The following is a 15,957-nucleotide window of genomic DNA, read 5'->3' on the forward strand; positions in this document are numbered from 1 at the left end:
GTCTGAGCAGTGGCACAGCGGTAAATTGTTTGCTTTGTATTTGGCTGACCTAGGACAGACCTCAATTAGATCCCCCAATGCCCCATATGATCCCCTGAGCCAGGAGTGATTTCTGAGCACATAGCCAGGAATAACCTCTGAGCATCACTGGGTGTGGCACATAAAACAAATATATATATTTGGTATATATAGGAGAAAAATGCCATCCCACTCAGGGATTACTCCTGGCACTGCACTCAGAAATTGCTCCTGGCAGGCTCGAGGACCATATGGGATGCGAGGCTTCAAACCTAGGTCCGTCCCATCTCAGCAGCATGCAAGGCAAATGCCCTACCACTGTGCTATCTCCCCATGCCCAGAAAATGCCGTAAATTTTATGTAAAATATCAAAGGGAAAAAAAGAAGAATGGATTCTTATCACTAAAAGCCTTTCACTTTCCTGAAAATTTGCTTATTTTTCAATATCAACACTTGAAAAAAATAAGTGCTCAGTATATTTTACCTCATAAAATTTTATTTCTTAGAAAATATCTCTTAGATATGTCCTAACATTTTTTGCTACAATTTAACTTGACAACTAACTTACTTATTAACAACAGCTAACTAACACTTTTGATTTTGGTGTAGAGAATTATTTCATCTCAACAGCACTAAAGTATCTAAGAACCTCAACAACAAATTCATTATCCCCTGTACATCCTATGTCTGCTTCTGGCTCACACCTTCTCACTGTTTTAGTTTTGTCACTCAAATCCAAGTTATATTTTTAAGATTTTTGACACTTATTATTTTACTTGTTTTAAATTTAATGATAAAAAGGGCAAAACTTTAAAACTAGTATTTATTTTAGTATCTCAAATGGTTTCAGTTATTTTGCAGTACTCTGAAAAATTTGTTTTTGGCTAAAGAAACTGTGGTACATATTCACAATGGAATATTATGCAGCTGTCAGGAGAAATGAAGTCATGAAATTTTCCTATACATGGATGTACATGGAATCTATTATGCTGAGTGAAATAAGTCAGAGAGAGAGAGAGAAAGACACAGAATGGTAGAATGGTCTCACTCATCTATGAGTTTTAAGAAAAATGAAAGACATTCTTGCAATAATAACTTTCAGACACAAAAGAGAAAAGAGCTGGAAGTTAAGCTCACCTCATGAAGCTCACAGCAAACAGGGATGAGTTTAGTTAGAGAAATAACTACGTTTTGAACTATCCTAATAATGAGAATGTACGAAGGAAATAGAAAGCCTGTCTAGAGTACAGGCGGGGGTTGGGTGGGGAGGAAGGAGATTTGGGATATTGGTGATGGGAATGTTGCATTGGTAATGGGTGGTGTTCTTTACATGACTGAAACCCAAACACAATCATGTATGTAATAAAGTTGTTTAAATAATAAAAAAAAAAGATTCTTAAAAAAAGAAAATTTGTTTTACTCAAAGATACACATGCACATACAATAAATTCCATTTAGTAATTATTTTCATTTTTTTAATATCCTCACATTGAACCATGTATATTTTAAGTACTATGTTAGCATGTTACTATAACAACACATGGTTGTCAACGAATAAAACTCTCTGAAGTTAAAATTTCTGTATTTATGTAAAAATTATTTTATATTAACTACTAAATAATAATTATGAACCCCGGTATAGGTTATTTTTGAACTCATATATTTTTAAATCGTTTCCTATGTGCAAAAAAAAAACATTTTTCTACAAATAAAAATGAAAAATGAGCAAGTATTTGGAGAGTACTGGGACCTTGTTTTCCCCAAGACTCTCTTCAACCGGCTTAATGAAACTAGTGTTCAGAGAATCACTGGGGATTCCATCCTCCATAGACTTTAAGACAAATATAAACACCAGTCAGGAAAAGGAGAAAGGAACCAGTTTTTAATATCAGGTAGGTGTTATGCCTATGTCTCTAGCAAAGGAATTATATCCTTTCTCTAATTTTAAAATACAGCTATTCTCATTACATACTGTAAATGAACTTTTTTAAATCTGATTCAAATCTATTTCAATTACTCGGCAGTGTTACTATTAGTTCCTTATGAACTCTACTGGCTCTTCAGAAAATAAACAGTAAATCCATATTTCTTCAAATATCTTTACTTAAAACTTCAATAAAAATGTCCATATAGTTAGTTCAGTTGCCAGAAGTAATTTATTTCAGAAAACTCTTTAAAATAAAATATTTATTATAAGAAACTGCCTTTCTTGTTTATCCTAAGAAAAAGAGAATGGTATATTCAACCAGTTAGAGAAAACATTTAGATGAAACATTAGCTTCTACCATACAACTGACTTTATAGAAAAAACAAAAACAATTAAAATGAAAATGATTTCTTTAAATAGTAGAGAAAATAAAATCTATGAAAATTAAGAAATTCAAATTTACAAAGTAAACACTAGATTTTAAAAACAAAATCAATAAGGAAAGCTGAACTAAATAAAACTAAGCATAAAAAAGAAACAAATTTTACTGTCAAAGTTTGTTTTTCCATTTGTTAAGAAATACAGGATATGTATGCTCAATTTTATTTGAATTGACAGCAATCAGTAGAATATGTAAGATGTACTTGACAACTTTCCTTTGTTTTCAAATTTGACTTAGAACTATCTATAAAATCTCTCATAAATGATGCAAATAGTTTATTTTATTTTATTTTAGTTCTATCAGGGTATTCATTAAATCTAGTCTTTATAAAATGGGAAAAATAATAGCCAACATCTGGATCATAAAACAACGTAATAAAAAATTGTCAGTGAAAATAGATTTATTAGTCAAGTTAATGTGAAATTTTATCTCTGTGTCATCTCTTTTTAAAATTGTTCCCAATACATAATAAAACACTATGATAAACATTAGGAAAAAATTTTTCAGCAAAGTCATAATTTTTATTTATTATTTTTTTAATTTATTTATTTTAATTATCAAGTAACTCATAATATACATGAAAATATTGTTAAAAGTTGAATGATAAGCCTGAAAGATAATTTAGTTAGGAAGGTTGTTTTTCATGCAGTTGACATGGATTTAATCCACAGTAAAACATGTAGTTTCCCGATCCTTGTCAGAAGTGATCAAAAAGCACAATCAAGATTAAAAGCTAACAAAAGCTGATGTAAATTTTCTTAGGTTAACTTATACCTACCTATCATCTAATGTCTTTACAAAGCATTTATATTATCTTTAATTATGATTTGATAATTTTGACTGAAATAATTCAAGTTCTTAAAAACATTGTTAAATATTTATGAAAAAATGTAATTGGGACTAAGCCAAGCATTGGGCAAAATATACAATAGTAATAGTAATTGTTAAAGTATCAATAATAATCTATTGGAATATGTGAGTTTTAAAAATAAATTTATTTAAAAATAAATAACATTATGATATAAAATGTTACTTTTAGTCTTACTGCCTTACATCTATTTATAATTTTTATTTCATGAATGATCTATAAGTTGACCATTATTATTATACATGTATATATATGAAGTTTATAGGAATATTTGTGTTGAGTTAAAATATTTCATACTTAAAATAAGGGCTTTTCCTTCTGTGTGTTTTCATAATTTTTATCTTTGACTTTTTTTGTGAGAGCAATTATGCCTAAAAAGGATATGACTAAAATTCCATAATGCTTATACTTTTTTGTTGCTATATAGAGCCTCTACTGGAGCTAAAGCCTAGTTTCTGATACATTTCTAAATATCTACTTAGATATTGGAAGTTGTTAAATTTCTTAGCTTAAGTGTCATGTGTGCCAGTGGCTAGATTAAAGAGTTAAAACAGTCTCTGAGAATAATCTTCATAGCTGTTTCCAAATTTCCTTGTTAAATATTGAATTGATTTGCCTCTCGGCTAGAGTACATTCCTGAAAATATGAAATCCTTTGCCAGTATGTTTAAGCGAGGAATATGCTATTATCAACTATCAACTACCTGAATGCTCTTTGTTAAATAAACATTTTTAATAATTCTCTCTGAGGGGATTTTCATTTCTCCAGAGGATTTTTATGGGTGTATAATTCCAGTTTATGCACCATGGTGAGATGAGATATTGGCCAAACTAATGTTTTTACATCAGGAAAACATTTCCTATGTGTGAGAAATGAATTTACTGAGCATAGACAGTACCAAGAACTAAGCCAGGCAGTTTTTCTAAAGATGCAGTAGATTCCTATATTGGATTTTATTCTTTGGTTCTTTTCTTTCTCTTGTATTCCCTGCAGATGTCACCTAAATGGCTGACCGGAATGTCACTCTGATAACTGAATTCCTTCTCCTGGGGCTCACTGATAATCCTGAACTGAATGTTGTCCTTTTTGTATTGCTTCTCTTGATCTATTTTATTAATGTGGTGGGCAACGCGTGGATTATCACAATCATTCTGGTTAGTGTCCAGCTCCATTATCCCAAGTACTTTTTCCTGAGTCATTTAGCTTTCTTGGATTTCTGCTATTCTTCAGTCTTTATTCCTAAAATGCTGGCAAGCTATTTAACGGGACAGAAGGCCATCTCCTATCATGGCTGCCTCATTCAATATTCCTTTGTCAGCTTGTTCCTGACCACCGAGTGCTTCCTTCTGGCAGCCATGGCCTATGACCGCTATTTTGCTATCTGTCGGCCACTACACTACAGAGGTCTCATGACCCCCACAGTCTGCATTCACCTGGTAACAGCTTCTTACTTACTAGGGTGTGTCAACTCAGTCACCCACCTGAGCAGCCTGCTCAGTTTGTCTTTCTGTGGACCCAATGTCATCAACCACTATTTCTGTGATATCCCATTGCTCTTTCAGCTTTCCTGCTCTGATACCCGATATAGCAAAGCTTTATTTATTGTTCTCTCCACTACAACCACTGCGACTACCTTTCTGATAGTGCTTAGTTCCTATCTGGGAATCCTCTGCACAGTCGTAAAAATACACTCTACAAGGGGCAGATATAAAGCTTTCTCCACATGTGCTTCCCACCTAACAGTAGTGACTCTTTTCTATGGAACAGTGACATTTACGTATCTGGGAACCAGCTCTAGCTACCCTCAGGACAGAGCCAAAGTTCTGTCTGTGTTTTATACCCTTTTGCTACCAGTGCTAAACCTTCTGATATACAGTGTGAGGAACCAAGAGGCCAAAGAAGCAATGAAAAGGATTATTAGGAGAAAAGTATTTGCCCAGTAATCATGAATGTTAGAAATATAGTTGTTCATGATATACTGTTGTAAAGATTTCATCTTTATTGATTTCTGGAGACACCATGACACTTCATATATAATATACATATTAAATGCATTTATATACCTGTACATATGAATAACATTCTGTAGGGCACCTAAATCAAACTAACAAAAGATGAATTGACTGTACAAATGACCAAATTCTCTCTTATGTTTATGAGAATACAACAAAGTAGTTGGTCAAAGGTTAAAAAAGAATAGTTTTAAGTTTTTTTGTAATAAGCAATAATAGAAATAAATTGGTTGAAATAAATAGATTGGGGCCGGAAAGATAGCATAGAGGTAAGGTGTCTGCCTTGCCTGCAGAAGGTCAGTGGTTTAACTTAGGGAGACTGTGTTATAAAGAATTAAGTCTTACTTACAACTCTAGAAGATATAAATATTGTGTTGGTTAAAAAATAATAATTTTAAGGTTTATAGAGGGCCAAGAACATTCAAATTTCAAACACACATAGTTTATTATCTATAATCCAGTAAATATTTTTCTGTTTTCTCTCTATTGTATATTGTAGTTCATGAAGAACTGTTTTTAATTATATAATATTTTAATGTTCTTTATGTAAAGTATTAATTAATCTAACTTTTTGAAATGTTAGTGGATATGATTTTTATCAGGTATATAGCCAAGCTAAGAACATGCACTCATATTAAAAGATTGTATTGTTTGGCAATATTTATAATATTTATATTGCTTTCTCCTTCTATTTCTCTATATCAATTTTGTCTTTAACTCTCAATATATACCTTTTTCTACTATTTTATGAAAATATTAAGTAATGAATTCCACTTCAATTTATAATAGTTATGTCATAAATTAATATGAATAGTTTTGGAAATCACATACTTTGTAAGTTTCAAGTTATAGAATGATTTTCAAATCAAACCAAATCATTTCTTTAACAAGAAATTGCTTCATTAAACAGTTTTAAAAAACCTCTCTAACTTGTAGTGAGGTATTCACTTCAGAGTGTATGAAATAAAACTAAAACTAGTCCTTAGTACAAAATATTTAACTTATTGATAAAAACCAAAAGGATATATGACATAAATGACTTTAAAATGTTATAATAAAAATGTTTTGAGTAATGTGCTTTCAAAGAATTATGCTTATTTATATTATTGTAATATGACTCCATCCATCATATATCCAACCCCAGGTGAACGAGTTGGAATCAATCAGGGTTGTGGATGAAATAATCTAAACCAGGCTGATGATGAAACATGCGTAGTCTAGTAGTCATCTACCTCTAATGGAGAGCAAGTGCCTGCCAGAATTAGTTTTTATTAGGTACAGAGATCACCCGCAGGTAGGGCAGCTATCCTGAGCCTGTCCCACCCAGGTTTACATATAAGACAATCTTTGTTTTAGGTGAAACCAAGTTGTAAACAAACAGATTCAACAAAGAAAACAGGGATGATCTTTGTTTGGGGTAAAATAAAGTATAATGGAAAAAATGTCCCTTCTTTGTTCAAAAAATTGAGAGGAGTTCATAAATATTGTAGTATTGTTATGGTTAAGAGGCGGGAACCCCAGATCAGAATGTACAAACGTGGTAATTATTTTGCATAGGCACAGTAAAATTTGGCTGTAATAGCATCAAAGTTTAAACTGTATAGATCATTCTCAAAACAATCAGCTTTTTCATATCTCTGTCTTATATACAGCACAAATTTTTCCATAGATTTCTCTGAACATTAGAACCTTTCTGCAGATACACTTAATTTGAAAATTTTTAAACATTCTTATACAGAGCACTGTAATACAAGTCTAGAACCTCCAAGTTCCTTTTCATAAACTTCATTTAAAAATTACAAGAGCATTTCTGCAGATATATATGTGTGTATATATTATAATATATATACAGTTTGAAAATAAGTTTGCTAAAACATTCTGATAATGAGCACTGAAATAAGAGTCTATAGCAGAGGTGGTGAACAAGTTCGACACAAAGAGCCAAAATTTTAAACTGTGAGACTCAGAGAGCCACACCACGCAGTGACCTGCCAAAACAGACAAACACTCACACAAAAGCATATAATTTCAACAATAATATATTAAACACATATTGCATTTTGCCATTTTGAGTGAGGGTCAAAATCCTGCAGTGATGGTGAGGGTGTGCTGCGTCCTCCACACTAAGAACTAACTGCAAGATGTGACCCAACATGTACCACACGGGTCGCACCGGTTCGCTGGCCTGTGCAGTTGTTTCCGAGGGATGGGAGACGGACTATGCCCTCGGAGATCTCTTCTTAGAGGTCCCTCCTCAGAAGCAACATAGCAAAATACAAAATTGGCAAAGAGCCACAGTATAAAAAATAATGATAAGAGGCACAGCCGCATTCATTTTGGCAGGGAGCAGCATGCAGCATCCAAGTTCCTTTTCCATCGACATCTGTGAGCAAAGATATTAAAACATTTTTTGCAGACATAATTTGAGAGTAATTTGATAAATAATATACACAATAAACATTAGAGAAATTGAGAAACATTCACTAGGATAGCTGAGAACTTAAAAAAAAAAAATCTAACAAGGGCCCGGAGAGATAGCACAGCGGCGTTTGCCTTGCAAGCAGCTGATCCAGGACCAAAGGTGGTTGGTTCGAATCCCGGTGTCCCATATGGTCCCCCGTGCCTGCCAGGAGCTATTTCTGAGCAGACAGCCAGGAGTGACCCCTGATCACTGCCGGGTGTGGCCCAGAAACCAAAAAAAAAAAAAAAAATCTAACCAAAGTATGCATTTCCCTGGAATTTGGGTCACACAGAGCAGCGGTTATGCCTGGGGGTTACTCCTGGCTCTTCACTCAGAAATCGCTCCTGGCAGGTACGGGGGACCATATGGGATGCCAGGATTTGAACCACTGTTCTTCCTGAATCGGCTGCGTGCAAGCCAGATGACCTACTGCTGTGCTATCTCTGGCTCCTGTGCATACTAATATTGAACTATTAAAGTTGGATACAAAAATTTCTGTTTGCAGTGGGTCATAGAACAAAACAGTAGCTCTAAAATCTAATACAGGTAGAACACAAATTTACCCAGTAATATAGTGACCGATGCAAATAGGGTCAAGAGATTAGCCTAGAAGAGAGTTAATTTTTTGGAAGTAACCCAAGTGCAGAAAATTCTAAAAGCAGCTTCTCCTGGTCTTCAGCTGGTCTTGGATCCTCCATCTTCTCCATCTTTACCTTCTAAGTTAGGCTTTCGGGGTCTCCTCGATAAGCTCTTTCAGGTTAGGGGTCCAAGATCCTGGCACTTCTGGTAGAGGAAATATGGTAGACATCAGTGCCTGGGACACTTTAGCTCTCTCCTCTTTAATGCCTGCTTCTGTTCTGCCTGAAGGGCCTCTTACACCATAAGCGGTGGAGCATCTGAGTGAGACAGTGGGATGAATTTACAGAACTTACGTTGATTGGAAGCATATTTGTTATTTTTTACTGGTATGCCACCAGGTCCAGATACAATAATAACTTTTGAACCTCTCTCCTTTCATGACATTAAACTCCAGTTTCCCCATCGCCAATGCTACACAGAAAATTCCTGGGATGGTTTATCTTAATAGCTGTCCAGTGAACAAAACATCTTGGTGTCATTTCCGTTGATAAATTCATAACCATTCAGGACATTGAACCATTTGACAGTGCCCAGGACTTGAATTGCCTGAACCAGCTTGCCTACCTGACTCAGTGCTTAGAGTGCAAGGGTATCTCTGAGCCATTTTAAGTCACTGAGTCTGCAGAAACAATACCTGGCTCATCATTCTTGAGATGAAGGTCACTCTGATTTAGTAACAGCAGTAAACAATAAATTATCAGCCTTGGGAAGGCACATTACCACTGGGAAGGCATCCTTCTCCTCTTGGGTCATGTATGCAGGAGAATTTCTAGGGAGTCTGACACATACTGTCCAGAGTGAGACATTCAGGTAGATGGCAGAGTAACATGAAGCCATTCAGAACAGGGGTGCCACATTCACCAATGATCCAGTGAAAGACGCAGCACATTCAGTCCAGCCTTAGGGGGATGTCATGGTCAAATCACTCACCATTGTTCACCAGCAGGTCATATCACTCACCATTGGTGCAGTCTTCTCAGGTCCCTGGGTCCTAGGTCACTGCTCAGGCACCAGTTGTAATATAACCCCACATACCTTGTTTCCAACCCAGGTGAACAAGTCTGAATCATGGTCACAGATTAAATAATCCAGACCAGGCTGATGATGAAACATGTAGTATGGCAGTCTTCTACCTCATATGGAGAGTAAGTTGCCTACCAGAACTGCCATTTTTATTGAGTGCAGAGATGCCCTCCAGGTGGGGCAGCTATTCTAAACCTGTCCCACCCAGGTTTGCATATAAGACAATCTTTGTTTTAGGTGAAACCAAGTTGTAAACAAACAGATACAACAAAGAAACCAGGGATAATCTTTGTTTTGTATAAAATAAGGTGTAACCTAACACATTATATGGAACTTCTTATTAATTGCAAAATGTAAACTGCAAACAGTCCAAGGCAATAAGAGAGAATCTTGTATCAACTACTGCTATTTAAACCTGGGCAACTGAGACCAAGTGATAGTACAGAGGATGCCTTACATGCAACTAACCAGCATTAGATCCCCAGCATCTCATATGGTCTTGTGCACAGAATGACTATTGCATGAAGAGGCACAAGTAAGCTTTGTGCACAGATGGGTGTGGCCCCCAAATCAAAATATAAACAAAACAAAACAAAATTTTGGCAATTAATCATGGGAAAAATAGAAATGGATGAAATTGTAAAAAATTGTCCTTTGAATGTACTGTCTCTAATATACTTTATAAAATTAGAAATGCCGGTAATCATGTTCACAAATGCAGTTGGCATATTCAAGCTGGGCCAACCCTTTTCTAGAATGAGATGTAAACCGAGCCATGAAAGATTATGGATTTTCTAGTTCACACAGCACAAAGCTGGCCATCTCTGGAGGAGAAAGTGGGTCATGCACCCAACCTTCTGAAGCCATTTATGCTTGCTGCCTCTATCACCCAGAATCACAATTCCCTGATGGTCCTGACTCATCACTGACTTTCAATGATTCCCTGTGGGGACATTAATCTGAGCACACTTCAGATACACTAGCCCATTAGGACATTTTATGAAGCAAGTGTGGGTAATCTCCTTATATCTTCCTTCTCCTGGAAATCCTGGCAGCTGTAACCATGCCCACAAACATAGTCACCCTGTTTGAACTGGTTCTTCTTCCAGGAGGTCCTGCAACTGATTATATGCTTCTATAATTATAGTATTATAGTTTTGAATTTCTACATAACTTCATTTGTTTGATGTTGTCATCCCTAAAGGAATACCCAATCTAACAGACTGGATATATTGCAAGAGTTTAATAACACTTCTGCCATTGTATTAATGACTTCATTGATGTTATACTGATTTTCAAAAATGAGTTTGCTACTGTTATTTTTCTTTTTTCTTTATTCTCTTATAGTTTATTTTATTTTTTATTTCATTTTTTTCAATTGCTTTCACTTATCTGGAAAAAATGTTTTATGATCAACTATGTTAACTATGTAATACATTTTCTTTAATAAAAAACTAAAAATACAAATAAAATTAGTTATGCAATTATTACCAGGTTGGGGTTTTTTCCTTTTCTTTTTTTCTTCAGTTTTTGGGCCACACCTAGTGAAACTCAGGGGTTACTCCTGGCATGTGCTTAGAAATCACTCCTGGCTTGAGGGACCAGGATGCCAGGGACCCCAGGGATCAAACTGTGGTCTGTCTTAGGCTAGCATTTGCAATTCAGAAGCTTTACAGCTTGTGCCACTACTCTGGCCCCCTAGTTACCAGTTTTAAGGGTTTCTCAGGTTTTGCAATTCTTTTAAATGAGCAATTATTGTTACTAACTTGGAACAGTTGTTATTTTATATAAAGCATTCATATAGAAAGCATACACAAAAAATTATGCTTACTTGCCTTTTGGAATGGTACAAAGAGGGCAAGACATATATCCTAAAATAAATAATTTTTTGATAAAAATCAATGAAAGTTTGCAATGGAAAAAATTAAATGGTATCTGTATAGAAAGAAGTGGAGCAGCAATGGGAATATAGCGTTTTCAACAAAATTGGAAGCTGGTATCCAGAAGCATATTACTTTTACTCACTGTGGAATCCACTGGGAGTCACTACCAAATATACTTAGATATTCTACATCTCACCTCTAAAATTTCCCATTCGGGGCCAGAGCTATAGTACAGTGGTAGGGCCTTTGCCTAGTGCATGACTGACATAGGATGGACCTCGGTTCAATCCCAGGTGTCCCATATGGTCCCCCGGTCAAGAAGTGATTTCTGAGCACACAGTCAGGAGAAAACCCTGAGCAGCACCAGTTGTGGCCCAAAAAATGTAAACAAAAATAAAACAAATAAAATTTCCCATTCAGTTCTCTTCAAGTTCCTCAAACCAATCATTCTAGTCTCATCTCACTATTTCCTATGCACTGTATCTTTTTCTTTCTTTTCATGATTCATCCTAATAAAAATAGAAAAATAGAATGTACATCTTCATTCTTACATTTCAGTGTTTTTTTACATTCAGAATTTTGAGTTATTCACATGATAGTGTTATGAATGATTAAAATAAACTTAAGAACAAAATAAAATGTTATCTTATTCAAAGGGTTTTGAGTGATAGTATAAAAGATGTGCACAGAGCCTACCCAGGCTTAATCCCTAGAATCTCATATATTCGCTCAAACAATATCAAGAGTAATTCATAAACTTAGAGCTATGAGTAACCCTGACCACAAATGTATACGGCTCAAAACAGAACAACAATACTAATGGTAATAAATGACACTTTATTAAAAATAATTTTTAAAAATAAATTATTATTTGTAGAGACACAGGATGCTACCTGAGAGGCCTCAGGGTGAGGTGGATGGAGGGTAGAAGGAAGAGAGAGAGAGAAGGAGAGAGTGAGAGAGAGAGAGAGAGAGAGAGAGAGAGAGAGATAAAGGCAGAGAGGGAGGGAGAGAGAGGAAGAGAGGAAGAGGGAGGGGAGGAGGGAGGGAGGGAAAAAGGAGCCAGAGAGTGGGGTAGAAACAAGAAACCCAATAACTGCCTGATAACTGCCTGACTCTCCTTTTTATACGTCTCAGGCAACTGTCAGTTACAGGTGTGTGTCCCAGTCCAACTGTCATTACAGGGGTCCCAGTCCAATTGCCATTACCTGGGGGAGTGTCATTACCACTTAAAGGTACATTAACTAATTGCTTTAAATACATAAATTACCCTTAAATAATACAATTATCATGAACAAGTTTAGATGATGAAAAATGATATCTAAATACAAAGGTAACTGAGTTATGTTGAAATAAATCTTAATGCACTTTTTCTTTTTTTTTTTTTTTTTTTTTTGGTTTTTTTGGGTCACACCCGGCAGTGCTCAGGGGTTATTCCTGGCTCCAGGCTCAGAAATTGCTCCTGGCAGGCACGGGGGACCATATGGGGCGCCGGGATTTGAACCGATGACCTCCTGCATGAAAGGCAAACGCCTTACCTCCATGCTATCTCTCCGGCCCCAATGCACTTTTTCTTATTTTACATAATGATTAATAGAAGTAACATTGGTAAATGACAGAAAATAAAAATTAAATGTACTAAATATGTATAATCCTGTCTACCATTATATACATTTTTCATGTTATAATAGATGAATATATATTATACATTTGAATTATAACTATATAGTGAAGAAATCTGGCAAAATTTTGTAATTCTTTCCCTTCTTTCATTATGTTGAAATAAGATAAGAAAGAAGCTCTGGAAAGCCCTGTTCATTATTTCATTGCTGTGGTCATTCTAAATGGGAAAATATAGTGGGCAAATAAATATTTAAGGGCTTATATATCTATGATGAGAAATGGAACCAATTCACTCTATTGATCTATACATAAAATCCACCTAACTGTAAAAGAGTTGAAGAATAATCTTGATAAAATTCAAATTAAAAGGAAAACTTTTTAACATGTATATGACTATTATTTTTTATTTTGGATGTAACACCAAAAACACAACTCTCAAAAGTGAGGTTCTAAAAGTAAGACTACATTGAGTGAAGTAAAACAATGAATAAATGTTAAAACAATCCTTGGAATACAATGAAAGAGTTGCCATTTGTACTTTCAATAAGAACTCAAAACAATAGTGTTAGGCTTAGGGTTAGTTTAGGGTTAAGGTTAGGGTTAGTAAACAACAGATTAACACATTGTGAATACAAGATGCAAAAATGAGTTAAGTATAGATATGCCTAAATAACATGACACTAACTGAAAGTATATATATTTCTGCTCTAAAATTTAAAAGTTCCTTCTTCCTTCCTATTGTTTGTTCATATTGTTGATCATTTTCTAACTATTTAAGCTGTGCAATTTAGATATGTATGGGGCCCCTTTCTTTCCCCCAGCTTTTTTTTTTTTTTTATGGTTTGTCATTATACTTAATTTTGTACCAAGTGAGAAAGGGAAAAGATGAACTCACATGAAGTTAGTCTAGCTGTCATCCATAATATTTGAATCACTTCTTTTCTGTTTGGACATGTTTTTGTCTCTCCCACACCCATTGGATTCTCCTTCTGTTGCATCAGAGATCCATGCTCCTACTGATAAGATTAAAGTATGTATGTGGACCCTTTTTCCTGGCTGATAAATGAATGCTTGCAAAGCTAAACAATTTTCCTCTTAATATTTCTTAGTTTTGTCTCACAAGGTCTGATAATTTGTGTCTTCATTCTCAGTTATATCCAGGACTCCTTTCATTTTCTCTCTGACCCACTGGATGTTCAGTAATGTGCTGTTGAATTTCCAGGTTTCAGGTTATGTCTCTGTTTCTATTTGCAATTCACTTCTACTTTCAATGCATCATGATCTAAGAAGAGAGCTGATACAATGTCTTTTTTACTTTTTTTTTTTTACAGATCTATTTTATGGGCTACCATGTGGTTTATCTTGGATAATGTTCTATGTGCACTGGTGAAGAAAGTTTATTCATAATTTAGGGATAAGTGCCATATACTTTGTCACTCTCTTCCTTTATATCATTCAAAGCCAGTTTATTACTGTTGAATTTTAGCCTGGTTGGTCTATCAAGTCATTAAAGAGAGGTATTGAAGTCTCCCATTACAATGTTTTTGTTGTCATCATTCTGCATATCTATTTGCAGTTGTCTATAAAGTATTTTATGAGTCCATCGTTTGGTGTTTATATGTTTAGGAGATTTATTTTTTCCTGAGGCAAATATGCCTTGATTAATAAGAATGACCCTGTCTGTTTTTTATAACCTTTTTCTTTGTATTTATAATTAGGTTTTATAGGTTTTTATTTTTGTATAATTTTTATTTTACTTTTTTATTTTTTGATCTTTATTTAAACACTGTGATTGCAAATATGATTGTAATTGTATGATTTCAGTCATGTAAAGAATATCCCCCTTCACCAGTGCAACATTCCCACCACCAATGTCCCAAATATCCCTCCTCTCCACCCCACCCTCACCTGAACTGGAGACTATAACCTTTTAAGCCTAAAATCTAGGTTAGTAGGCCATCCCAGTCTTTTGGAGAGAGTTCTTTGATTGAGGGATTGCATTCTTACCTTTTTGACTTTGAGACTCTCTTTGCTCTGACTACTCAGATGTCTTTTATTCAGGCCGCATAAAGTAGGATTCAGTGTTCTGATCAGTTTGACACTCTGTGTCTCTTAATTAGTACATTTAGTCCACTTATATTGAGAGAGATTACTGACATAGAATTTTTTTCCCCACCTTTTTGTAAAAATTGGATGTGTTTGTGGAGTTTGTCTTGCCTTCAAGGCAACCATTTAGATTGTAATTTCAGGTTAGTTTTGTTTCTGTGAAGTTCCTCAGGTGCTGTTCATCCAGAAATCAGTGTATCTTTCTTCAAAACTGAATGAACTTCCACTGGATGAATTACTCTGGTGAGGTGTTTATTTGAGTCTTTTGGACTATATTCCACCACTGTACTAAGAAATTCCCAGAAAAGAAGAGTTCTTGCATTAATATCTTGGATATCTGAAGATTACTAGCTCCAAGATATCTGAACAAAAGCACACTGAGCAACATCCTAGTCACCATGATGATAAAAAACTGAAAGGACCAAGAAGATATCCTGAAGAATTACAGCAAATAGATAACAAAAAAAATGGATATCTCTATTATATAATTATCTTCATTGAACTTGGTCCTTTCAGTTTTTTATCATCATGGTGACTAGGATGTTGCTCAGTGTGCTTTTGTTCAGATATCTTGGAGCTAGTAATCTTCAGATATCCAAGATATTAATGCAAGAACTCTTCTTTTCTGGGAATTTCTTAGTACAGTTTTTGTCTTAAACTCAATATGCAAGATAATATTTTTTGGAGGGCAACACTTGGTGGTGTTCAGGGATTATTCCTGGCTCTATGCTCTAAATTGCTCATGGCAGGCTCGGGAAAGCATACAGTATTTCAGGAATCAAACCCAGGTCTTTCTGGGTAGTTCATGTGCAAAGAAAACACCATACAGCTGTGCTACAATGTTGACTCCTCAATATACATATTTAAAAGATACAAATAAACTATATTCAGCCTGAACATTTAACAATAAAATTGCATTATAATTAAAATTGTCGTTGAAGCATAGATTTTTAAA

At 34.9% G+C, this 15,957-nt stretch overlaps 1 protein-coding gene across 1 annotated transcript; it reads left to right on the top strand.

Moving 5' to 3' along the window:
- The first annotated feature begins 4,259 nt into the window (after window positions 1–4,259).
- Window positions 4,260–5,198, top strand: LOC126017753 (olfactory receptor 1052-like). The gene has a single exon (XM_049779806.1). It carries the CDS (start codon window positions 4,260–4,262, stop codon window positions 5,196–5,198), a length of 939 nt encoding a protein of 312 aa, XP_049635763.1.
- Window positions 5,199–15,957: the final 10,759 nt, after the last annotated feature.

The sequence above is a fragment of the Suncus etruscus genome, chromosome 9 (assembly GCF_024139225.1).
Source record: "Suncus etruscus isolate mSunEtr1 chromosome 9, mSunEtr1.pri.cur, whole genome shotgun sequence".
Lineage (NCBI taxonomy): Eukaryota > Metazoa > Chordata > Mammalia > Eulipotyphla > Soricidae > Suncus > Suncus etruscus.